This window comes from Oncorhynchus tshawytscha, linkage group LG19, assembly GCF_018296145.1.
Source record: "Oncorhynchus tshawytscha isolate Ot180627B linkage group LG19, Otsh_v2.0, whole genome shotgun sequence".
NCBI lineage: Eukaryota > Metazoa > Chordata > Actinopteri > Salmoniformes > Salmonidae > Oncorhynchus > Oncorhynchus tshawytscha.
In genome coordinates this window covers 33,208,429-33,233,057 of record NC_056447.1, presented here as the reverse complement: position 1 = coordinate 33,233,057, position 24,629 = coordinate 33,208,429, and the positions used below count along the sequence as shown (strand labels likewise).

Below are 24,629 nucleotides of genomic sequence, written 5' to 3'. Positions count from 1 at the left end.
ACATGCCCTGAATGACAGGTCGCCACTGCCTTATGGTATAGCTCAGCGTTCCCAAACAATTTCTATTGGCACAAGCACTGTTCACACCCCTCTTGTTTTTTAGCCAATCAATTTTGTTGTAATGTTTGATCTACACAAATCACGGCCTGACCACTCATTAGGCAGAATTAGGCAGCCACCTTCTGCGGGAGAATGACGACATGAAACCTCACATAATACTGCACAAAAACAGTAACAATTTCTCTCAACCAGTGGCATATGGGCTTTTTAGGTGATCGCTGATGCAACCCTGTTAGAAGCAGTGCCCACTTTGTCAAAGGCAGGGGTGCAAAATATTTTGCTTGTCCATTTCCAGCCCACCTCTCCAGGGTGCTGTTGGAGAGAGTTATTGCTGTGGTGCTCTAACATAAATCATGTAGCAGATATAGGATATGGTCGAAAGAGTATGTGGCATTTTATGTAGCCTACAGGCTGGAGATAAAATGTATGACAATGTAATGAGATGGACACTGTTTATACCATGCAGGTTTCTCCGATCAAATAGCTTAACCTAAATGGCACCCAATCAAATAAAACATTTGCTGTCATGTTGACAAACATATCCTAAAAACAGGACAGGTCAAAGTAAAATGGACAAGAAGGAATGGACAAGAAGGAATGGACAATAAGGAATGGACAATAAGGAATGGACAATAAGGAATGGACAATCACAACTGTCCAGGAGTTTCACCCGGGTGTCATGATCAGTGGTTTTAAGTTTGTATCTGTCCATTTTTGACAAGCTGATCATAGCGAAAAAGAAAATACACTATATATATACAAAAGTATATGGACACCCCTTCAAATTAATGTATTCTGCTATCTCAGCCACACCCCTTGCTGACAGGTGTATAAAATCGTGCACACAGCAATGTAATCTCCATAGACAAACATTGGCAGTAGAATGGCCTTACTGAAGATCTCAGTGACTTTCAATGTGGCACCGTCATATGATGCCACCTTTCCAACAAGTCATTTTGTCAAATTTCTGACCAGCTGCGAAGTGTTAGGCCACACAAGCTCATAGAACGGGACCGCCGAGTGCTGAATTGCGTAACGCGTAACAAATAGTCTGTCCTCGGTTGCAACATATCAAACATCTCCAATCGAAAATCAAATCAAGAATCGGCTTTCTATTCCGCAACAAAGCATCCTTCACTCACGCCGCCAAACTTACCCTAGTAAAACTGACTATCCTACCGATCCTCGACTTCGGCGATGTCATCTACAAAATTGCTTCCAACACTCTACTCAGCAAACTGGATGCAGTTTATCACAGTGCCATCCGTTTTGTCACTAAAGCACCTTATACCACCCACCACTGCGACTTGTATGCTCTAGTCGGCTGGCCCTCGCTACATATTCGTCGCCAGACCCACTGGCTCCAGGTCATCTACAAGTCCATGCTAGGTAAAGCTCCGCCTTATCTCAGTTCACTGGTCACGATGGCAACACCCATCCGTAGCACGCGCTCCAGCAGGTGTATCTCACTGATCATCCCTAAAGCCAACACCTCATTTGGCCGCCTTTCGTTCCAGTTCTCTGCTGCCTGTGACTGGAACGAATTGCAAAATCGCTGAAGTTGGAGACTTTTATCTCCCTCACCAACTTCAAACATCTGCTGTCTGAGCAGTTAACCGATCGCTGCAGCTGTACATAGTCTATCGGTAAATAGCCCACCCATTTTTACCTACCTCATCCCCATACTGTTTTTATTTATTTACTTTTCTGCTCTTTTGCACACCAATATCTCTACCTGTACATGACCATCTGATCATTTATCACTCCAGTGTTATTAATCTGCAAAATTGTAATTATTCGCCTACCTCCTCATGCCTTTTGCACACAATGTATATAGACTCCCCTTTTTTTTCTACTGTGTTATTGACTTGTTAATTGTTTATTCCATATGTAACTCTGTGTTGTCTGTTCACACTGCTATGCTTTATCTTGGCCAGGTCGCAGTTGCAAATGAGAACTTGTTCTCAACTAGCCTACCTGGTTAAATAAAGGTGAAATAAAAAATAAATAAAAAAAAAACACTCACTACCAAGTTCCAAACTGCCTCTGGAAGCAACTTCAGCACAAGAACTGTTTGTCGGGAGCATCATGAAATGGGTTTCCATGGCCGAGCAGCGGAACACAAGCCTAAGATCACCATGCACAATGCCAAGTGTCGGCTGGAGTGGTGTAAAGCTCACAGCCATTGGACTCTGAAGCAGTGTAAACGCCTTCTCTGGAGTGATGGGTCACGCTTCACCATCTAGCAGTCCAATGGACAAATCTGAGCTTGGCGGATGCCAGGAGAATGCTACCTGCCCGAATGCATAGTGGGTAGCTACTTTTGGGTGGCTGATATTCAGAGTTTAAATAGCCAAGTTGATTAGTCACAGGAATCAGGACTAATAAAGCCAATGCAATGGCCTGTTTTACAAATGGTGGACCTACAACACGGATGAGCATTCATAAAATTCCATTGCAGGCAGACATGGTAGGCTACACATCAGTAAGCACAAGCCAATGTCATTTGGAAAGCTTTTTTTGGTCCTGTCTGGACCGGACACCTTTTTGTTGTTGGTGTTTTACAAACGGTAGGCTTACCACATAAATAGGCATCCATACAATTTAATTCCAGACAACACTGTGGGCTGCTCAGTAACCACGGGCTGACTCCGAAGCCTTTTGGATTTCTATTTTGGTGCATTCTGGACCAGGCTTAAATTCCACATTCACCGACATTGGTTTTTGATCCGGTCTCGACCAAATCTGAACCAATCATATACGTCTATGTTTGGTTCATATTTGGTGCGATGCAGACTGGCTTTGATTTCAATGTCCACGGACATTGATTGTTGGTCCGGTCCAGACCAAATCTGAACCAATCATTGGCATTTTTTTTGGTCTCACCTAGGGCGGCAGAGTGGCAATAACCGGCCCTGACCCAAATATCACATGAATACACATTAGACATGGCAAAATGTATAGAATTGCCAGAAAATTACTCTAAGGTCTGCAATGACTTACATGACAAGAGGAAAACTGATGATGCACTATCCAATTTCGAAATTGCACCTTGTGCATTCTACTATTACAACTTCAAGAGTAAGTTCAAAGCCAGACTGCGTTCCTTTGAAATTGTGATAATTTGCTTCAGACAAGTGCATTTCCAGGCATAGAGCTGACATGGAAGTAAATACTATTGAAAGTATTTTGAAAATTCCCAAAACAAACCTTTTTCCTTATACAATTCACCTAGGTGTACATTTTAAACTCAAAATAACTTTCCCTGACTTTGGAGAATCCCATATGAACACGTCATAATGCTTGTGGGCTGTGGGGGTGTGCCACACCAGTGAATTAAGCTGATAAGCCACTCTTTAATGGCTTCAGAATGAGCAGCCAGGCTCCTTGGGTTGTAAACTCTCTGGATTTGGAAACTAGAGGTGCTCCTGAGTAGAATGGACCCCCTTTTACTGCGACACAATGTACTGTACAGGAAATTGTGTACGGTGCAAAGAAATGTATACAAATAATAATAATTTGATGTTTTATTGCCACATACACAGGATAGGGTCAGACATATACTGTATATGTCCAATATGAAAAACCTACTGAACATTGTGCAATATGAATGGGCTAATTAAAAATTGGATTTAAAAGTGTTTTCTAAAGTTGATTATTATAATTATAATAAAAATGGTGTGATTAATATTGTTAATCATTATTATTAATAGTAGCATTATAAATAATGTTTTGTTATTTGTATTACTGTTGTTACCATAATAACTATCTAGTAATCATTACTTTTAATGCTGTTAACAATAATGTCAATGCTATAATATTATTTGTGCTATAAAGGAGATTAAGTGTTTTCCTTTTTTCCTGTTGTTAAACAAAATGTCCGTATAGCGTATGGTTCGGCAGCCCCGGACCCCCATTGGAAAGGCTAGATGTCAAACTGGGGCAAGGACTCAGAATATGTAGTGGGGCACTTCGGACCTCCCCAGTGGCTGCACTACAGGTGTAGATGGGGGATATGCAGATTAGGAGACAGCAGCTGGCAAATAATTATTGTGTCAACCTACAGGGACATGGGGTGTCTCATCCTGCTAAAGGGATTTGACAGGCATGCTGGGAACATGAGCAAAGACAAAACACAAGCTTTGGGTGGGTAATACCCAAGCGAAATGAGATGGGACTGTATGGAAGGGAGTTTAGTCCAAAAGTAACTATTCCCGCCTCCAGTAGTTGATCTAGAAGTGTTGGAGAGACTACAGAAAGATATGGAGAGTGTTGATCCATCTGATTTGTTTAAGATACGTCTGGATACTGTGTATCAGGAATTTGTGGCCATTTACTCAGATGATTCAAAAGATCCAAGGACAGGACGTACTGGGTCAGCATTTGTAGTGCAGGAATGTGGGGTGGAAGTCAGGAAACGTATTACAGATCATCTGGCTGTATATACAGGGGAGCTGATGGCCATACTGTTGGCCTTGCAGTGGGTGGAGGAAGTCTAGCCAGACAGAGTAGTTATTTGCTCTGATTCATGTGCAGTGTTGATGAGTCTCCAGTCCTTCAGGTCACGTAGCAGACAAGACCTGCTTTATGAGGTGCTACTAACCCATATCAGGATTAGACAGATGGGTATACAGATAAGATTTACTTGGGGTCCCAGCCCATGTGGAGGTGGAGGGGAACGATGCAGTTGATGTACTGGCTAAACAAGAACTTAGTAGTGGGGATGTGAATGTTGTAGTTTCAATGAGCAAGGCAGAGGCCTGATATGGACAGTGATGGTGCAGAGATGGCAGGAGCAATGGAATAGAGATACTAAGGGCAGGCATTTATTTCAATTACAGAGGAAAGTCAGGGAGGGGAGGACAAGAGGAAGGGACAGAAAAGAGGAGGCTATTTTTACAAGATTACGGGTGGGACACAGACGGTTGAATAAGACTTTAAATGTGATAGGAAAGCCTCCAACAGGAAAGTGTGATTATTTGCAAGGAAACAGAGACTGTGGAGCATGTATTGCTACAGTGTGGACAGTATCATCGGGAAAGTGAGAGGCTGAGTTCTAGTATGAGGGAGAAGGGGATACAGGAAATTAGTTTAAGTAGTATATTGAGTAGAACGTCATTAGTTATAGTCTCAAATATTTTGTTATATTTTTTAAGAGCAACGAGGCTGGCAGGTAGGATTTAGTTTCTACCCGTCTCTGGCCCACACTCCAGTTCAGTAGGTGGTGGTAATGCACCATGACGTTGGATGCCAACTGCCGATAATCCCCACCGAAGAAGAAGAAGAAGAAGAAGAAGAAGAAGAAGAAGAAACAATTCGACCGGAAGTAGCTAGCTAGGCAGCTAGCATCCTCAAACACTTTGCTTCAAAAATGCCGGAGTTAGCGGTAGAAAATGTTGTTGTCCATCCACTTGTGTTGCTCAGCGTGGTGGATCATTTTAATAGGTATGTAATTAATAATATATATGTTTTAAAATCACATCCATTCGCTACTTCTGCTAGCTTGCCACTTTTGTACGAGATGATGATGTTGCAGCCAGGCATGGCTAACGTTAGCTGGCCAGCTAACCTGCTGAGTCAGAAACCCATTTGAAACTGTGCATTTGTTAGCAATGACAGTAGTATATCTAGTTAGTTTATTTTGGCTGGTAAATTGTAATAACAGGCAAATAGTTAGCAACATTCACTAATTATGGACGAATTTAGCCACCGCATCATTATGGATCAGAGTAGTTAGCTAGCTAATTTAGCTAGGGATAAAGTATTGTAGTTGGCTTATTCAGGTGTTTCCAAACCTTTTCACTCGGGCCTGCCTTCTTCCAGCATTGGAGAACATCCCGCGCCCCCCACGTCTATTTTTATTGGTACAAGCACTATTTATGACAAACTGTTAACACCCCTCTTGTTGTTGTTGAGTGGGGGGCGGCGGCATTTAGCAGATTTAAAGTTTATTTCCTGAAATTCTACACATTTTGTCATGGGATGCAGAGAACATTTTGCGGTTTCATAAAACATTTTCTTGCAATTCTATATATTTTGCCATGTCTAATGCGTATTCATGTGATAGTTGAGTGACTCAATCAATACAACAACATCTATGGGCTAAAAAACCTTGCTAAAGAATGTTTGCTGACATGAGCTAGTTAATCTGGACATTTCTGACAAGTTATACATACCTCTGAGGTCTGCAATGACTTACATGACAAGAGGAGAAACTGATTTCGAAATTGTACATTGGGCATTCTACTATTACAATTTTTATGAGTAAGTTGAAAGCCGGACTGAGTTCCCCCTGCCGTTTGGGAACCACTGAGCTAATTAACTAGTTATGTTACCTTTCTGAGAGATGCACTCTTAAACTTTTGTATCATTTCAGCCAGTAGTTTTTAAAGTGGTACTCATGAGCAAAAATTGGTCCCAGTTTTTTGTGGACTACGTCATCATATTGTGTACTATGTCATCCATTTCTTATGTTACGTCCTGCTATATAAATAAAATTCATATATGTTACGAATCCAATTTGTACTATATGTTACAATTTTTTTGTGATTAAGCTCATGGAGCGTGTCTTAAGTTTTTGTTTGATTTCCACTAAGACATCCTATGATATTGATTGTGTATATGTTCTCTTTTGACAGAATAGGGAAAGTAGGCAACCAAAAGCGAGTAGTGGGTGTCCTCCTCGGCTCTTGGCATAAGAAAGTCCTTGATGTATCCAACAGCTTTGCAGGTGAGTTATTCTCTTTCCATGTACTAAAATAACGTGTTTGTGACTAGTTTATAACATCTTTATCATATTTGTGAGAGAACTCAAATAATAATGATCACTAAACATTTAGCTATATTGCTAAGCCTGTTATTGGATCCAATTGATATTGATTGTGTGTTTTTCTCCAGTGCCTTTTGATGAGGATGACAAGGATGATTCAGTGTGGTTCCTGGATCATGACTACTTGGAGAATATGTACAACATGTTCAAGAAAGTCAATGGTGAAGACCACACACACACACTATAGATTATTACATTTGAACTATATACATTCAGTCTCAACAACTTCTACATAGTGTGGCTATGAGATTCTTAAACCTTTTCCTTCTCTTCTCTCCAGCCAGAGAGAGGATAGTGGGCTGGTATCACACAGGTCCTAAACTACATAAGAATGATATTGCCATCAATGAACTCATCAAGCAATACTGCACCAATTCAGTAAGTGCTTTCCACCCAGTAAATATTCCACATTAATACCTAAATATCGGTAAGAAATATGTCTCATCTCCTGTTGAAAGGATTAAATTGTATTGATAATGCAGCAGATAATTAAGTGAACATTGACTGTGTTTGTATGGCACTTTCCCCCTCAGGTATTAGTGATCATTGATGTAAAGCCTAAGGACCTGGGCCTGCCTACAGAAGCCTACTTCTCGGTGGAGGAAATACATGACGTAAGTGGAGCATAGACTTGTTTGAGACTAAATGACAAAATAAGTCAAACCCTGGACCAGCCAACCATAGGGGCTGTGGGCTGATTTTGGACTGGGCATCCAATTGATCATTGTGAAAGGAAGGAAGACTTTTACTCTAAAAGGGTTCTTGTCTCTTCACTCTTCCAGGACGGCACCCCGACCTCCAAAACATTTGAACATGTGACCAGTGAGATTGGAGCTGAGGAGGCAGAGGAGGTGGGCGTGGAGCACCTTCTCAGGTACACATAATTTTTTAACTGGACTACGCAGACACCAAACATTTCATGGATTTTCAATTATTTCTACAGTTTCATGCTTAACACCACACCGAACAGACTTGCACTAATGTCGCCTAAACTTGATATATTCTACCCTATTTTCTTCCGTCTACAGAGACATCAAGGACACAACAGTTGGTACTCTGTCACAGCGTATCACTAACCAGGTACATGGCCTAAAGGGGCTCAACTCCAAGCTGCTGGACATCAGGTCTTACCTGGAGAGAGTGGCTGCAGGCAAGTTGCCCATCAACCACCAAATCATCTACCACCTACAGGACATCTTCAACCTGCTTCCTGATGTCAACCTTCTGGTAAGCTGGGGTGTAGGTTTAGGATGGGGATGGTGTGGGGATGGGGTAATGTGTGTGAGTAGGCTGAGTTCTGTGGGAGAAAGGGGGCAGGGGGTGGCTGGCATGGTAATCAATATTAGCTTTTTTATTTTGAAGGAGTACACAGATTCATTTTCCTTCTCAAATCAAACAAATTCACATGGTATGGTCTACTACTTCATTACAATGAACAGACAGTCAGGCTTTTTCCACCAGATTTTCACTGTTTAGTTAATCATTATGCACAATGCCCTAATCCTGCCACTTCTCCCTGTAGGAGTTCACAAAGGCCTTCTACCTGAAGACCAATGACCAGATGCTAGTGGTCTACCTGGCATCCCTCATCCGCTCAGTGGTGGCTCTCCACAACCTCATCAACAACAAGATCTCCAACCGTGACGCTGAGAGGAAGGAGGGACAGGAGAAGGAAGAGGGCAAGAAGGAGAAGAAGGAAGACAAGGAGAAGAAGGAAGAGAAGGAGAAAGGCGACACCTCGTCTAGGAAAGATGAGAAAAAGAAGAAATGAGTGTGCACTATTGGTGTTCGTCTTTGTCATACCCTATTCCCCTGGATAGTGCACTACTTTTGGCCTGAGCCACAGTCGTCTGTATATGGGTCTAGCTAAAAGTAGTGCTCTATATGGGGGTGGGGTGTCATTTGAGACTTGCCCTTTGTCATAACTGGCACTGAATAACTATAGTGCTGAGGGTGACAGGATGGTTATGTGTGTTGGATGTTCTCTACAATGAGAACATGTTGGTTCTGCACCATCTGGGCTGCGTTTAGTAGGGCACAACGTTACAGAACCTCAGATAGAAATCCATATTGTAGAACAGACATGCCTTTTTGACACATAAAGAGTCAGGTCAGCTCTATTCTGGTATTTCTATCTACAACTTTCAGTAAATTGCCCCCTCCCGAATGTGACCCTGGTGTTGTGTGTGTGTGTGTGTGTGTGTAGTGAAAGAAACCTTCAGTTTCTGTATCACTTCATTAAAGTAGGGTCATATTAAATCATTTTTGTTAAGTTTCTAAGTGGCAAATCTTTTCTTTTGTCCCTTGCCTTTGTTTGGGTGTATTTTGTTGTACTGTATGATATTTCATATCATAGAAACACAGGGAGGAGAATTGTAAGGTTATGAAGCCTCACCTGACATTTGTGGGGGAGATGCATTCAAGTCTGGTAATGGACTGCATATTATGAATCTCTCACAACACAGGTGATACCAAGTGAAGAGTGGTTTGAAGTTTATTTTTCCATTTGGATTAACTGTAGACAAAGATTATTGATAAAGGATCTATACTGGGTTACTTGATGACACAACCTTTACAGCCAAGGAACTAATAGTTCCTGAAGTGCCTTCAGAAAGTATTCATACCCCTTGACTTATTCCACATTTTGTGTTACAGCCTGAATTCAAAATATATATTTTTCCCCCTCACCCATTTTACACACAATACCCAATTTTTAAAATGTATATTTTACCCTTATTTTACCAAGTAAGTTGACTTGAGAACACATTCTCATTTACAGCAATGGCCTAGGGAATAGTTACAGGGGAGAGGTGGGGGGATGAATGAGCCAATTGTGAACTGCGGATGATTAGGTGACCATGATGGTATGAGGGCCAGATTGGCAATTTTGCCCGTAATGACATACTTCTGTATTTTATTATTAATTTTTTTTGTATCACACCTGAGTCAATACATGTTAGAATCACCTTTGGCAGCGATTACAGCTGTGAGTATTTCTGGGTAAGTCTAAGAGCTTTTCACACCTGGATTGCACAATATTTGCACATTATTCTTTTAAATATTCTTCAAGCTCTGTCAAATTGGTTGTTGATCTTTGCTAGACAGCAATTTTCAAGTCTTGCCATAGTTTTTCAAGTCGATTTATGTCACTGTAACTAGGTCACTCAGGAACATTCAATGTCGTCTTGGTAAGCAACTCCAATGTAGATTTGGCCTTGTGTTTTAGGTTATTGTCCTGCTGAAATGTGAATTTGTCTCCCAGTGTCTGTTGGAAAGCAGACGGAACCCGGTTTTCCTCTGATTTTTCCTGTGCTTAGCTCTATTCTGTTTATTTTCATCCTAAAAAAACTCCTTGCCGATGACAAGCATACCCATATCTTGATGCAGTCACCACCATGCTTGAAAAAATGAAGTGGTACTCAGTGATTTGTTTGATTTGCCCCAAATATAACGCTTTGTATTCAGGACAAAAAAAAGTTCATTTCTTTGCCACATTTTTTGTAGTTTTACTTGAGTTAATTATTGCAAACAGGATGCATATTTCTGTACAAGCTTCATTTTTCACTGTTATTTAGGTTAGTATTGTGGAGTAACTACAATGTGGTTGACGCCTCTGCGTTTATTACTATCATCCTTGTCATGACGCAGCACTAGGTTAGTATGGCGAAGATGCGTTTCTGTTAGATTTGGCGATGTGTAGATTTATATTCTAACATACAGTAAAATAACGGTAGGTATGTTTTTTTGTACGACAAACTGCTAATAGGCTTAGATTATTTTCACACTAACGTCAGTAGCTAATTCGAAAATTGTACCATGCAATCTATGGTATGCAACAAGGAATACAGCCGTAGGATTTTATCAAATGTTCAAGTCAGATAAATCAGATTTTGGTCGGTAAAATTGATTGTGACGTCAGGGTTTAAAACCCCCAGGGGAGGGAGAGCAAGGTTGGAGTGTCGTATGTAAGCTATTTGCCCACGGTAAAGTAGGCAGTAGGCGAGGAAGAGCGAGCACGAGAGACGCACCACCCACCAAGCTAAATAACATTCTTATTCCCAATTGATCAGGGCATGACTCCTCAAATATCACCCTAGTGAGGTGTGAACAGCAAGAGCGGTGATATGGCCTATATCCAGGTAAGGTGTACGCTGTCCCTATGTTATATTTGTAATGTTAGTCAGATCACTCGTCTTGCTCTGGGGTGAATGGTAATCTGCAGAATGGACGTTTCTGAGTTGTGTCGGAGTGTGGTTTCATAATGACATCAGGGTTGCGGGACGTGATTAATCACTGGGTTTTTACTCCGTTGTCAGATGACATAATTTCAGAATTCACGCAGCTAGTCAGACCAAGTAGGCTATGGAGTCCTAAAAGCGGGTCTGCACCCCATCTCTGTCTCACCCAAAAACAGGTGGTTTAAAGCAATCTTAAACGTTGCCAGGGCTCCTGGCTCGTGTGTGTGTGTGGAGCTTCAGTTTGCTAAGACTTTTGGTCACCTCAATTGCACATTTATGTGCCATTTCCTAAATGTGTTATCTCTTTGCTCCTTCAGATACCCGATGATGAGAAGGGGTATAAATTGGACCTCTTCTGTGTCCCCAAACACTATGAGGAGGATTTAGACCAGGTTATCATCCCCCATGGACTGATCATGGACAGGTAAGTCAAACATCACCACTGGACTGGCACGGCTACTGTACTATAACATAATTGCACATTTTCCTATTCCCTTGTGAAGTAAATCAGAACTCTAATTTTGTACAAATTCCTCTATGCCTCCATTGTTTCCTTAATTTACACCGTGGTTGCTAAGGTATTTTGTCGGATAGAGCTCACTGACATATTTGTTAGACAAATCAGTGTTAGCCATCTAAACCAGCAGTGATTTTTTTGTTGTTTTGTTGTAATGGTGTATAGCCATCAGCAATTTGCATTGCAGACAGGGAGAAGGCAAGCAGCAGCCTTATGAATGAAACACACTGTTCGTCAGATACCCTGTTGTAGAATGCCATGTTAAACCCTGTTATGAATAGTAGGACTCCAGACAGATCATTTGATTTGACCCAGTCAGCAACTTTTCAGCCAGTTTTCCACACATTGCCAATACTAGCCTTAAACCATGATGTTCTGACTGACCAGATCACAAACCATCTGAAGATTGATTGATGGGCCTGCCCAGAAATTTCAGGTCCCATGCCATTGTATCGCCCTTTCTCCCTTTCTTTTTTTTATCCTTCTCTCTATTCCTTCTGTCTCTCTCTAGGACTGAGCGCCTGGCTCGTGATATAGTCCGGGACATGGGGGGACACCATATAGTAGCACTGTGTGTTCTCAAAGGAGGTTATACATTCTTTGCCGACCTGCTGGACTACATCAAGGCCCTAAATCAGAACAGCGATAAGTCTGTCCCGTTGACTGTGGATTTCATTAGGCTAAAGAGCTATTGCGTGAGTGAACCACTCCACGTTTCTCTCACTCTCCTTCAATAGCCTCCAATTGTGTAAGAAAGATGGCAATCTTTATATGTAAGCAATGCAGCTGTTGCTTATTCTGTCTCTCGCTGTGTGTGTTTAGCCTGGTCTCAGATCAGTTTGTTTAGCCCACCCCTTCTTATCTGTTGTCTGTCATGACAACAAACATGACACAAGGGTTGGCTAAATCACAATGTGATCTGCTACTAGACTCTCATCTGATGCATGAGCAGATAACACTTCTATTGGCCAACACGGTTATGTCTTTTAATGTATTACTAGATGACCTTATGATTATTTAGAGTAGACCATCACCCTCTTCCTGGGTGAGATGTGTAATTTTACTGATATGTGTGTATTGTCCCCAGAATGACCAGTCTACAAACATTGTCAAAGTTATCGGAGGGGACGAGCTCTCAACTCTAACCGGGAAGGTGAGATTTGATTGCTTGACATAACCACAGATAAAATACAAATATTTTAGGAGTGAAGTTGTAAGCCTTTAACCAATGAGGTGCTGTATTTTTGTTTTTATATATATATATATATATATACACACACACACAGTGGGGCAAAAAAGTATTTAGTCAGCCACCAATTGTGCAAGTTCTCCCACTTAAAAAGATGAGGCCTGTAATTTTCATCTTCACAAGGTTTACACACACTGTTGCTGGTATTTTGGCCCATTCCTCCATGCAGATCTCCTCTAGAGCAGTGATGTTTTGGGGCTGTTGCTGGGCAACATGGACTTTCAACTCCCTCCAAAGATTTTCTATGGAGTTGAGATCTGGAGACTGGCTAGGCCACTCCAGGACCTTGAAATGCTTCTTACGAAGCCACTCCTTCGTTGCCTGGGCGGTGTGTTTGGGATCATTGTCATGCTGAAAGACCCAGCCACGTTTCATCTTCCATGCCCTTGCTGATGGAAGGAGGTTTTCACTCAAAATCTCACGATACATGGCCCCATTCATTCTTTCCTTTACACGGATCAGTCATCCTGGTCCCTTTGTAGAAAAACAGCCCCAAAGCATGATGTTTCCACCCCCATGCTTCACAGTAGGTATGGTGTTCTTTGGATGCAACTCAGCATTCTTTGTCCTCCAAACACGACGAGTTGAGTTTTTACCAAAAAGTTATATTTTTGGTTTCATCTGACCATATGACATTCTCACAATCTTCTTCTGGATCATCCAAATGCTCTCTAGCAAACTTCAGACGGGCCTGGACATGTACTGGCTTAAGCAGGGGGACACGTCTGGCACTGCAGGATTTGAGTCCCTGGCGGCGCAGTGTGTTACTGATGGTAGGCTTTGTAACTTTGGTCCCAGCTCTCTGCAGGTCATTCACTAGGTCCCCCTGTGTGGTTCTGGGATTTTTACTCACCGTTCTTGTGATCATTTTGACCCCACAGGGTGAGATCTTGCGTGGAGCCCCAGATCAAGGGAGATTATCAGTGGTCTTGTATGTCTTCCATTTCCTAATAATTGCTCCCACAGTTGATTTCTTCAAACCAAGCTGCTTACCTATTGCAGATTCAGTCTTCCCAGCCTGGTGCAGGTCTACAATTTTGTTTCTGGTGTCCTTTGACAGCTCTTTGGTCTTGGCCATAGTGGAGTTTGTAGTGTGACTGTTTGAGGTTGTGGACAGGTGTCTTTTATACTGATAAGTTCAAACAGGTGCCATTAATACAGGTAACGCGTGGAGGACAGGAGCCTCTTAAACAAGTTGTTACAGGTCTGTGAGAGCCAGAAATCTTACTTGTTTGTAGGTGACCAAATACTTAGTTTCCACCATAATTTTCAAATTAATTAATTAAAAATCCTACAATGTGATTTTCTGGATTTTTTTTCTCATTTTGTCTGTCATAGTTGAAGTGTACCTATGATAAATTACAGGCCTCTCCCATCTTTTTAAGTGGGAGAACTTGCACAATTGGTGGCTGACTAAATACTTTTTTGCCCCACTGTATATGTGATCAATTGTCTTCTAATTTCCTTTGCAGAATGTTTTGATAGTTGAGGTAAGACCAATTTCCCTGTCTTTTTAGCACATAATCTGAAAATTCAGTCTCTGTAAATGTTAAAACTGCTGTACATAAATGTGTGGCGCACACTAGCTCTCTCATGAACTATAGCTGTATGACCAGGGTGCCAATCACATTCACTAATGGGTGTACCCTAAAAGAAAAAGAAGTGGGCTGTACCATTGCTATAGTTGTCCACATTAATATTGAATTGCTTCCCTTGAATTGTTGTTGGACTTCCTTGCACTCCTTAAATTGAAGCCCCTTATGCAACGGTATCTGTCCTGCTGACGTGTTTAGGACATTGTGGAGACTGGGAGGACTATGGAGACACTGCTATCACTGCTGAGTGAATGCAATCCAAAGATGGTCAAAGTCGTCAGGTGAGAACCAATGTATTAAGCACACAGTACTTTTTTTCCCCTCCCATATTGTGCTTACTGAACAGTCCCTATAAGTGCTGTGTAGCCCTGATTTAGACAGAGAAGTGGTTCAGCTCAGAATGTCACTCTTTGACTGCATTTACACCGGGGTCCAAATTCTGATATTTTTTTCACTAAATGGTCTTTTGACCAATAAATCTTTTTTAGAGCTGATCCAAATGTGACTATCTGATGTGATTGGTCAGTAGACCAATTAGTGGAAAAAAATCGATCTAGACAGCAATATTAATGACCGCACTCTCTATCTATTGTAATGCGCATTCTCCCCTTAAGCACTGATTTAGAGATGTTATGTGACTGGATCAGATTAAGAGTTAATCTATGTACCATACTGTTAATTGAACATTGGAAGGATGGGATATCCCTCTGCTATGGAAGGAACTATTTGACGCTAGTTTAGGTTGTAGACGGCTGTGTTGAGCGCATTATAGCTATGTTATTGAACAATGCAAGGCCAGTGAGTGGATTATATTGTTTGCTGTGTCATTGAGATTGTTGAAGACCATGTCATTGAGAACAATGCATGCCATTAAGAGCATGGTTTGCATAGAGATCCTATTCAGTTTTGTGCTTGTATGCATTGTCATTTCAGCCTTCTAGTCAAGAGAACACCAAGGAGCTCAGGATACAGACCAGACTGTGAGTTCTGCCGTGTTTTGTGTGTGTCGTGCATGTCTTCCCACTGTTGATACACTGCTGTACTAGAGTCTTTGGCAGGATGACCACGTATAATAGTTATATTTTTCACATGGAATTAATATGCATATCTAACTATCGACTTTGAATGTGTAGGTCAACATGGTACTCTGGTACTAGTATTCTACACACACATGGTTAGTGATGTATGTCATTCCTTTAAGTCAGAGTTGGATAAGCTTTCTAAGATGGTTTTGCAAGGACAGCTGTTTACCTTTGACCTGCTCTGTGACCCTTGAAGCTAAAGGGTCAACCCCAGTCACAGACAACAGGAGTTAACTAGCTAACCTCCAGAGATGGAAAAGAGAAACATACTTTATATCTGTGATAATGTTATGAAATGCTAATGCAAAACTCATCCCATAATATCTTTTGATACTGCTAACTTAATACTACACCGCAAGATGTCTAACTTACATGTGGCTTAGTATTGTACTGTGCAGTAAATGATGTCCGTCTCTGTATTTGGTCAGACATCGGGTTTGAGGTGCCAGATTCGTTTCTGGTGGGATATGCCCTGGACTACAATGAGTACTTCAGAGATCTCAGTGTAAGTTCGCTGCATTGGAGATGATCCTGATATTCAGTTATATTTTCTGTCTGAGATTCAGTATGTCAAAACCTAGTGAAAGATGTACACTGAGTGTACAAAACATTAGGAACAGCTTCCTAATATTGAGTTGGACTCCCTTTTTCCATCAGAACAGCCTCAATTCGTTGGGGCATCGACTCTACAAGGTGTCGAAAGCGTTCCACAGGGATGCTGACTCGTGTTGACTCCAATGCTTCCCACAGTTGTCAAGTTGGCTGGATGTCCTTTGGGTGGTGGACCATTCTTAATACACACAGGAAACTGTTGAGTGTGAAAAAACCATCAGCATTGCAGTTCTTGACAAACTCAAACTGGTGCACCTGACACCTACTTTTGTCTTGCCCGTTCACCCTCTGAATGGCACATGCACAATCCATGTCTCAAGGCTTGAAAATCCTTCTTTACCCTGCCTTGTCCCCTTCACCTACACTGATTTGAAGGAGAACAAGTGACATCAATAAGGGATGGTTGCTTTCACCTGGTCAGTCTGACATGGAAAGAACACTTGTTCCTAATGTTTTGTACACTCAATGTATGTATGAGGGGTCAGTTTAATCAAGTCTGCTGTTGGTGTATTCTTTTTACACTTTACCATGTGTTTTTGCTCTGTGCAGCACATCTGTATACTGAACGAGAACGCAAAGGAGAAGTACAAAGTGTGAGCTGAGGCGATAGACAGATGGATGACGAGAGACTAGGACCACTGTGATGATCCTGAGCTTTTTAGGGTTCTGAACCTTATCTGTGTATGAAACCTATTGTGAATTCAGTTTGCAAGATACTATTTGAGAACAAAAATGTATTGAATTCATATTTTTGTTCCCCTAGAAGCAATGGGATGAGTTATGTTTAAGTAGAGGATTTGTGTAAAGATGGTTATGGGAGTACATTTTTTATTTATTTAGATTTGTTATTCTATATTATATTGGGGCCTTGGATGCCTCATCTGATTTATGTTAGCAAGGATGGATTTTGTTATGTTGCTTAATATAATCCACAGGATCTCAGGCAAATGTACATATCCACAGTAAAATCTATGTGAGTCAAGTCATGTACTGCATTGTACAAACCAATGATGCTGTTTAGCTCATATGCCAAGCCCATGCAAAGACAAGCCTGGAATGTAATGTAACAATTTTGTTTAATAATGGCAATCTTTTCATTCACCAAGGACATTAACAATCCTATTGACAGCAATATTAAAATCTTACATTTGTGTGTTAGAGAGATGGATTGACTTTAAAGAAAAGAGAGATCTGCACACTACTTTTGTTTTTTTATTGAAGCATTTAAGGCCAAGAGGCTGATGTACAGTTGGAGTCATGAAGACATGTTTTTCAAGATCATGAGGAAGGAAAATGATGTGGATATATTGAATCATCTCAAGACATCAGTCAGGAAGTTAAAGCTTGGTCGCAAATGGGTCTTTCAAATGGACTATGACCCCAAGCATACTTCCAAAATTGTAGCAAAATAGCTTAAGGACAACAAAGTCAAGGTATTGGAGTGGCCATCACAAAGCCCTGACCTCAATCCCATAGAGCATTTGTTGGCAGAACAGAAAAAGCGTGTGCGAGCAAGGAGGCCTACAAACCTGACTCCGTTACATCAGCTCTGTCAGGAGGAATGGGACAAAATTCACCCAACTTATTGTGGGAAGCTTGTGGAAGGCTACCCAAAACATTTGACCCAAGTTAAACCATTTAAAGGCAATGCTACCAAATACTAATTGAGTGTATGTAAACTTCTGACGCACTGGGAATATGAAAGAAATAAAAGCTGAAATAAATCATTCTCTCCTATTATTCTGGCATTTCACATCCTTAAAATAAAGTGGTGATCCTAACTGAACTAAGACAGGGAAGTTTTACTAGAATATTAAATGTCAGTAATTGTGAAAAACTGAGTTTAAATGTATTTGGCTAAGGTGTATGTCAACTTCTGACTTCAACTGTACATAGTTGTGGGAAGTAGGGGTGCTGAGTGTTTAATAAATATTAAGATAAGCATCTTTCACAAAAGTTTGAGGCTTTACTAGTATTAACGGACCGATTATAGATTTCTGTAACATGGGCAAAAACATTGAGACAGTGGTTTGTGATGATATGGCTCAGTTGGTAGAGCGTGATTTCCACCGGGGACCAGCATGAAAATGTATGCACTCACTATTGTAAACTGCTCTACTAAAATGTAAAAGGAATTAAGACCATTTCAGTTCACATTTATAAATAAGTTGTATTTGCAAAGTATTTCAAGAAACTGGAAAACATATCAAGCAAGTATTTTTATATTCAGTCCCAAGTATTATCAGATTAACTGTTTTGTACAGAACTACATTGGCTTGCGAAAGTATTCACCCCCCTGGCATTTTACTTATTTTGTTGCCTTACAATGGGGTGTTTGTATCATGAGATTTACACAACATGCCTACCACTTTGGCGATGCAAAATATTTATTGTGAAACAAACAAGATGAGACAAAAAAATAGAACTTGAGCATGCATAACTATTCACCCCCCCAAAGTCAATACTTTGTAGAACCACCTTTTGCAGCAATTACAGCTGCAAATCTCTTGGAATATGTCTCTATAAGCTTGGCACATCTAGCCACTGGAATTTTTGCCCATTCTTCAAGGCAAAATTGCTCCAGCTCCTTCAAGTGGGATAGGTTCCGCTGGTGTACAACAGCCTTTAAGTCATACCACAGATTCTCAATTGGATTGTCTGGGCTTTGACTAGGCCATTCCAAGACATCTAATGTTTTCCCTTAAACCACTCAAGTGTTACTTTAGCAGTATGCTTAGGGTCATTGTCCTGCTTGAAGGTGAACCTCCGTCCCAGTCTCAAGTCTCTGGCAGACAAACAGGTTTCCATTAAGAATTTCCCTGTATTTAGCACCATCCATCGTTACTCCAATTCTGACCAGTTTCCCAGTCCCTGCCGATGAAAAACATCCCCACAGCACGATGCTTCCACCAACATACTTCACTGTGGGGATGATATTCTCGGGGTGATGAGGTGTTGGGTTTGCGCCAGACAGAGTTTTCCTTGATGGCCAAAAAGCAACATTTTAGTCTCATCTGACCAGAGTACCTTCTTCCATATGTTCGGAGGGTCTCCCACATGCATTTTGGCAAACACCAAATGTGTTTGCATATTTTTCCTTTAAGCAATGGCTTTTTTTCTGGCCACTCCCATGAAGTGGGAAGGCAGGTAGCCTAGTGGTTGGGTCATTGGACTAGTAACAAAAATGTTGCAAGATTGAATCCCTGAGCTAACAAGGTAAAAATCTGTCATTCTGCCCTTGAACAACCCACTGTTCCTAGGCTGTCATTGAAAATAAGAATTTGTTCTTAACTGACTTGCCTAGTTAAAGGTAAAATAAATAATTTTAATAGCCCAGCTCTGTGGAGTGTACAGCTTAAAGTGGTCCTATGGACAGATATTCCAACCTCCGCTGTGGAGCTTTGCAGCTCCTTCAGGATTATCTTCGGTCTCTTTGTTGCCTCTCTGATTAATGCCCTCCTTGCCTGGTCTGTGAGTTTTGGTGGGCCGCCCTCTCTTGGCAAGTTAGTTGTGGTGTCATATTCTTTCCATTTTTTAATAATGGATTGAAAGGTGCTCTGTGGGATATTCAAAGTTTCTGATATTTTTTATAACCCAACCCTGATCTGTACTTGTCCACAACTATGTCACTGACCTGTTTGGCAAGCTCCTTGCTTAGTGGTGTTGCAGACTCTGGGGCCTTTCAGAACAGGTGTATATATACTGAGATTATGTGACACTAAGATTGCACACAGGTGGACTTTATTTAACTAATTATGTGACTTCTGAAGGTAATTGGTTGCACCAGATCTTATTTAGGGGCTTCATATCAAAGGGGGTGAATACATATGCACACACCGCTTTTCTGTTTTTGATTTCTTTGAAACAAGTTATTTTTTTCCATTTCACTTCCACAATTTGGACTATTTTGTATATGTCCATTACATGAAATCCAAATAAAAATCAATTTAAATTACAGGTTGTAATGCAACAAAATAGGAACAATTCCAAGGGGATGAATACTTTTGCAAGGCACTGTATCAGACTCAAGTTACAAATGCTAGTGAACACGTAAATACATTTAGTAAAAAATAAATCACAAATGTAGTGCACTGGGCCTTTACTCGTCCTGTATTAGAGGATCAAGAAAGACATCTGCAGCACAGGTACTTTTTTTTTTTGCCGGATCGCAGCACCCCCTCCCCAAACTACTTCCCGCGGCGAATGAACTTCATTGCCTCTAGCAAGGTAAGTGTGCAGGATAATTTTTTCTTATGTTATCTCTTTGTTACCCTTCACCTGCAACACGATAGCTCAGCTGTGCGAGTGCCTTTTTGAATTATGGATTGACTTAAATGGTTTGGTAGATTAATTTCATGGCAGTTATTTTAGATGTTAATTTGAGGCACAACTGTTCAACATGTCCTTGCAAAACATAGAGCGTTATCATTTTCCAAGATGTTGGTCTCTGGTTCCCCACTAGATGGAGTGCCCTACATTTTCTTTATCCTGAAGGGACTCGCTTCCGCAATCCGCATGCAAACACTGTAGCCTAATGTCAAGTGGAAGCATTGTAGCAACAACAATCGTTTTGCACAGCAGGTGCCTGTCCGAAGAAAATATTTAATATTGGGATAGTAGTGATTATAGCATTCTGAAGCTTTTCTCTTGTACAGCAATAACAAACAAGCTATATTTTATAACAAAAACAAGGTAGGCTACTGGTATGTTTCACTGTGAGGTCTTTGCCTTTGGCTACATTGTTGACCTTCAGGATGGACCTAAAAGAAAAGACAGCTGCCATATTGAAGCAATATGAAGTCGGGAGCAGATTCTCGTACTTGCCGGTCTTGCCCAAAGCCTCGGTGTTGATACCGCTGTTTGTGAGGGACGGAGAGGTCCACATGCTGATGACTCTACGCTCCCAAGAGGTCAGTAATATGGCTCTCCCTTACTACTTAGTTCAACTAGTTTACCTTAACTATTATGTAATCGATTCTTAGGCCTACAGTTTTGCCATTGAACATACAAAATTGTGTTATGAACATTGAAACCATTAATACAAAAGTAAAGCATGACAGTGTTACATCCAAATGTGTGAAATTGTCCACTGAATTTATAAACATAGCCTTTGATATTTGTGCGTTAGCAGGCGTGAGTGTGCTTGTGCAAATATAGCACATTGCGATGTGTGAAATATACTACTCAGTTGTGGTGAGTCGCTCTTTTTGAACGGATCTGGTGAACGAATCGCATCGATGAGAGCCGTCCATTTGACTCCCTGATTCGCTTACTGATGGTACTGCTTTTTGAGATCAAAACAACGTTTTTCTGCTGCTAAATTACAAAGTATTCTCCAAAGAATGTGAATCCTTACAGCAGAAACAATAAATAGTGGGGCGAGAGGGTCAATCAAATTCATTGCAGGCCATCCAAATAATTTGGCCAGGTAAAAAAAGAAAAGAAATTGAACGTACATTTCAAGATCTGACACAATTGTAGCCAACCTTTTGGGCTTTACATTAGAGATTAGCAACATTTTCATGGTTCTCGGTTTATTTTTAAGCATTTTGAATTAAGATTTGTTTTTCGAGACAAATTAGCTGGCTCAACGAAATTACTCGAAATGCCCATCACAACTCAGCTTGAAATGTCCCCATTTGCCCTAGCGAATAGCTAGCTTTTCATGTGGTGCGGACTGGTAAGAATCACATCAAATGTTGTTTGACACGTTGTTTGCCATATTTGTTATTTGCCACGCTTCGTAAACCGGTGTAGACTGGCAGTGAAATGCCTACTTACGGCCTTTCCCAGCCTTGCAGAGAAATGAAAATAGAAAAGTAAAACGGGTAATAAATACACAATGAGTAACGATAACTTGGCAATACACAGGGTACCAAGTCGATGTGCAAGGGGACAAGGTAATTGAGGTAGATATGTACATATAACTAGGGATAAAGTATCAGATAATAAACAGTAGCAGCAGCATGTGATGAGTCAAAAAAAGTTAGTTAACCGAATAGCTACCTGGACAAACTATTTAGCAGTCTTATGGCTTTGGGGGTAGAAGCTGTTCAGGGTAGCAGAGAGAACTGTCAATGACTAGGGTGGCTGAAGTTAGAATTTTTAGGGCCTTCCTCTGACACTGCCTGATATAGAGGTCCTGGATGGCAGGGAGCTCAGCCCCAGTGATGTACTGTTGCCATACCAAGCGGTGATGCAGCCAGTCAAGATGCTCTCAATGATGCAGCTGTAGAACTTTTTTAGGAAATATTTTCTGCCCCTTGAGGTGGTAGAGGCATTGTCGTGCCTTCTTCACATGGTCGACACACGTCGAGGGGGCGTGTGTGGACCATGATAGTTCCTTAGTGATGTGGACACCGAGGAGATTGAAGCTTTCGACCCACTCCACTACAGCCCCCTCGACGTGAATGGAGGCGTGCTCGCCTCTCCGTTTCCTGTAGTCCACGATCACCTCCTCCCTATAGGTTGCCTCATCGATCGTCAGTGATCAGTCCTACCACCGTGTTGTCTGCAAACTTAATGATGGTGTTGGAGTCGTGCGTGAACAAGAAGTACAGAAGGTGACTAAGCCCGCACCCCTGAAGTGCCCGTGTTGAGGGTCAGCATGGCGGATGTGTTGCCTACTCTCACCACTTGGGGGCAGCCCATCAGGAAGTCCAGGATCCAGTTGCGGGGGGAGGTGTTCAGTCCCAGGATCCTTAGCTTAGTGATGAGCTTTGAGGGTACTATGGTGTTGAACGCTGAGCTGTAGTCAATGAACAGCATTCTCATATAGGTGTTCCTCTTGTCCAGGTGGGAACGGGCCATGTTGAGTGCAATAGAGATTGCGTCATCTGTGGATCTGAGTGGTCTATCTCATCCAAATGTATTTATTTTAATTTTATTTATTTATCCGTTATTTTACCAGGTAAGTTGACTGAGAACACGTTCTCATTTGCAGCAACGACCTGGGGAATAGTTACAGGGGAGAGGAGGGGGATGAATGAGCCAATTGTAAACTGGGGATTATTAAATTGGGGCCTGCCTCTTCAGGAGGACACTCGTGCTAGCAAGGCAGACGTCCTGGGTTTGCACCAGGTATGGGCCGAATCGGGAGGAAGTGGTACTCGCTAAGCAAGCAGCGTGATGTCCTTTTACACAAGAAAACAAAATGGAATGCTGTAGAACTCACTCTTTGTCTCTCGCTCTGTGCTGCAGCTGAGGACCAACGCAGGCGAGGTGTGTTTCCCAGGTGGGAAGAGGGACCCGAGGGACAGGGATGACGTGGACACGGCTCTGAGAGAGGCAGAGGAGGAGATAGGCCTTCCTCCTGACCAGGTGGATGTGGTCTGCACACTCTTCCCCATTATGAACAAGGTACACATGGGGAGAGGTTGCTTTTACATGAACAAAGATAAAACATTTCAAAGCAGACGCTGATGATTTCACACCCCCACTATCATGGTGTAGCAGGATTCAACAGGATTCTGGTCCTGGAGAACTATTAAAAATAAAAATAAACTGCTGATAGCATAATTAGCTGAATCAGGTGTTTTATTGAATCGGGTTGGATAAAAATCCTGCACTCCAAGTAACTCCATGACCGAAGTTGGAGAACCCTGCCTGGTATAGTACAGTATATTTTCGAATTAGATATTGCCAATAGATTACAGGTCATACTTCTAGTCAGAGATATTCATACTTTCTCCTCTCCCCTCTCTTCCACATCTTTTCTCTTCTCCCCTTCATTCCCCTCGCCCCTCTCTCTTCTCTTCTCTCTCCCTCCTCTCGCTCTGTAGAGTGGTCTGTTGGTGACTCCAGTGGTGGGGTTCATTGAGGCCTCATTCTCTCCTCGCCCCAACCCAGCCGAGGTCAGCGCTGTGTTCACTGTCCCTCTGGAGTTCTTCACTAGAGAGATAGACCACTCATCCTACAGCGCGACTGGAATTGCTGGCTTGCTCCACAGTTTCCAGTTTCCGGACCCTGAATCAGGCAGCCACTATCAGATATGGGGCCTGACTGCCATTTTGGCTATACTGGTCTCTGTCCTAGCCCTCAGAAAAAAGCCTGAGTTTGAGACTGGTTTTGATTCTGATGACCCGGTATCTTTCTTCCAACACAATCTGAACAAGAGGATCAGTAAACTATGACATATATCAATGTTTATTTTATTTTTATTTTAACCAGATAATTATATAATGCAATGTAATGATGGAGAGAACATTTTTCCCTAAAATATTGTAAATGTAATTGTTCTGCCAACTGTAAATGTGGAATCATGTGCAATACCTACATTCTTTACAAAAATGTATTTTTATTTTTACTTTGAATGTAATTTGTGAATATTGTATATTGATGACAGTAAAAAAGTATGCAATTACAGTTAAATCGGTAAATGCATCCAGTTGAGTTCATAAATGTAACATGTGTGAGAGGAGAGTGGGCAGTGGCCTGTTTAGAGCTAT

The 24,629-nt window shown here is 41.5% G+C and overlaps 3 protein-coding genes across 5 annotated transcripts; all 3 read left to right on the top strand.

The window, feature by feature from the left end:
• The first annotated feature begins 5,346 nt into the window (after positions 1–5,346).
• On the top strand, positions 5,347–9,165 carry LOC112218656 (26S proteasome non-ATPase regulatory subunit 7). Its single transcript, XM_024379649.2, has 8 exons — positions 5,347–5,505; positions 6,699–6,790; positions 6,958–7,050; positions 7,170–7,267; positions 7,423–7,503; positions 7,672–7,763; positions 7,918–8,116; positions 8,412–9,165. The coding sequence occupies exons 1-8, from the start codon at positions 5,432–5,434 to the stop codon at positions 8,658–8,660; spliced, it is 978 nt and encodes a 325-aa protein (XP_024235417.1). The 5' UTR covers positions 5,347–5,431; the 3' UTR covers positions 8,661–9,165.
• Positions 9,166–10,374: 1,209 nt separating this feature from the next.
• Positions 10,375–17,172, top strand: hprt1l (hypoxanthine phosphoribosyltransferase 1, like). Of its 2 annotated transcripts, XM_024379647.2 has the most exons (9): positions 10,378–11,028; positions 11,445–11,551; positions 12,156–12,339; positions 12,732–12,797; positions 14,366–14,383; positions 14,687–14,769; positions 15,422–15,468; positions 15,999–16,075; positions 16,732–17,172. In XM_024379647.2, exons 1-9 carry the CDS (start codon positions 11,014–11,016, stop codon positions 16,777–16,779), a joined length of 645 nt encoding a protein of 214 aa, XP_024235415.2. In that variant the 5' UTR covers positions 10,378–11,013; the 3' UTR covers positions 16,780–17,172. The 2 variants fall into 2 exon arrangements, with proteins under 2 accessions (XP_024235416.2, XP_024235415.2); XM_024379648.2 differs by lacking the exon at positions 14,366–14,383 and having other exon boundaries at positions 10,375–11,028.
• A 2,957-nt stretch (positions 17,173–20,129) lies between these two features.
• Positions 20,130–24,546, top strand: nudt7 (nudix (nucleoside diphosphate linked moiety X)-type motif 7). Of its 2 annotated transcripts, XM_024379645.2 has the most exons (4): positions 20,131–20,409; positions 20,936–21,092; positions 23,383–23,541; positions 23,964–24,546. In XM_024379645.2, the coding sequence occupies exons 2-4, from the start codon at positions 20,937–20,939 to the stop codon at positions 24,312–24,314; spliced, it is 666 nt and encodes a 221-aa protein (XP_024235413.1). In that variant the 5' UTR covers positions 20,131–20,409; position 20,936; the 3' UTR covers positions 24,315–24,546. The 2 variants fall into 2 exon arrangements, with proteins under 2 accessions (XP_024235414.1, XP_024235413.1); XM_024379646.2 differs by lacking the exon at positions 20,936–21,092 and having other exon boundaries at positions 20,130–20,409.
• The last annotated feature ends 83 nt before the right edge of the window (positions 24,547–24,629 follow it).

Bases quoted from the DNA above. Each gene is read 5' to 3' on its own strand.
- LOC112218656 (XM_024379649.2), top strand. From the start codon at position 5,432: ATGCCGGAGTTAGCGGTAGAAAATGTTGTTGTCCATCCACTTGTGTTG. The intron at 5,506-6,698 runs GTATGTAATTAA...CTCTTTTGACAG, and splicing joins GTGGTGGATCATTTTAATAG to AATAGGGAAAGTAGGCAACC. The intron at 7,051-7,169 runs GTGAAGACCACA...TCTTCTCTCCAG, and splicing joins CATGTTCAAGAAAGTCAATG to CCAGAGAGAGGATAGTGGGC.
- hprt1l (XM_024379647.2), top strand. The intron at 14,770-15,421 runs GTGAGAACCAAT...TTGTCATTTCAG, and splicing joins AAGATGGTCAAAGTCGTCAG to CCTTCTAGTCAAGAGAACAC. The intron at 16,076-16,731 runs GTAAGTTCGCTG...TGCTCTGTGCAG, and splicing joins AGTACTTCAGAGATCTCAGT to CACATCTGTATACTGAACGA.
- nudt7 (XM_024379645.2), top strand. From the start codon at position 20,937: ATGGACCTAAAAGAAAAGACAGCTGCCATATTGAAGCAATATGAAGTC. The intron at 21,093-23,382 runs GTCAGTAATATG...TCTGTGCTGCAG, and splicing joins TGACTCTACGCTCCCAAGAG to CTGAGGACCAACGCAGGCGA. The intron at 23,542-23,963 runs GTACACATGGGG...CTCGCTCTGTAG, and splicing joins TCTTCCCCATTATGAACAAG to AGTGGTCTGTTGGTGACTCC.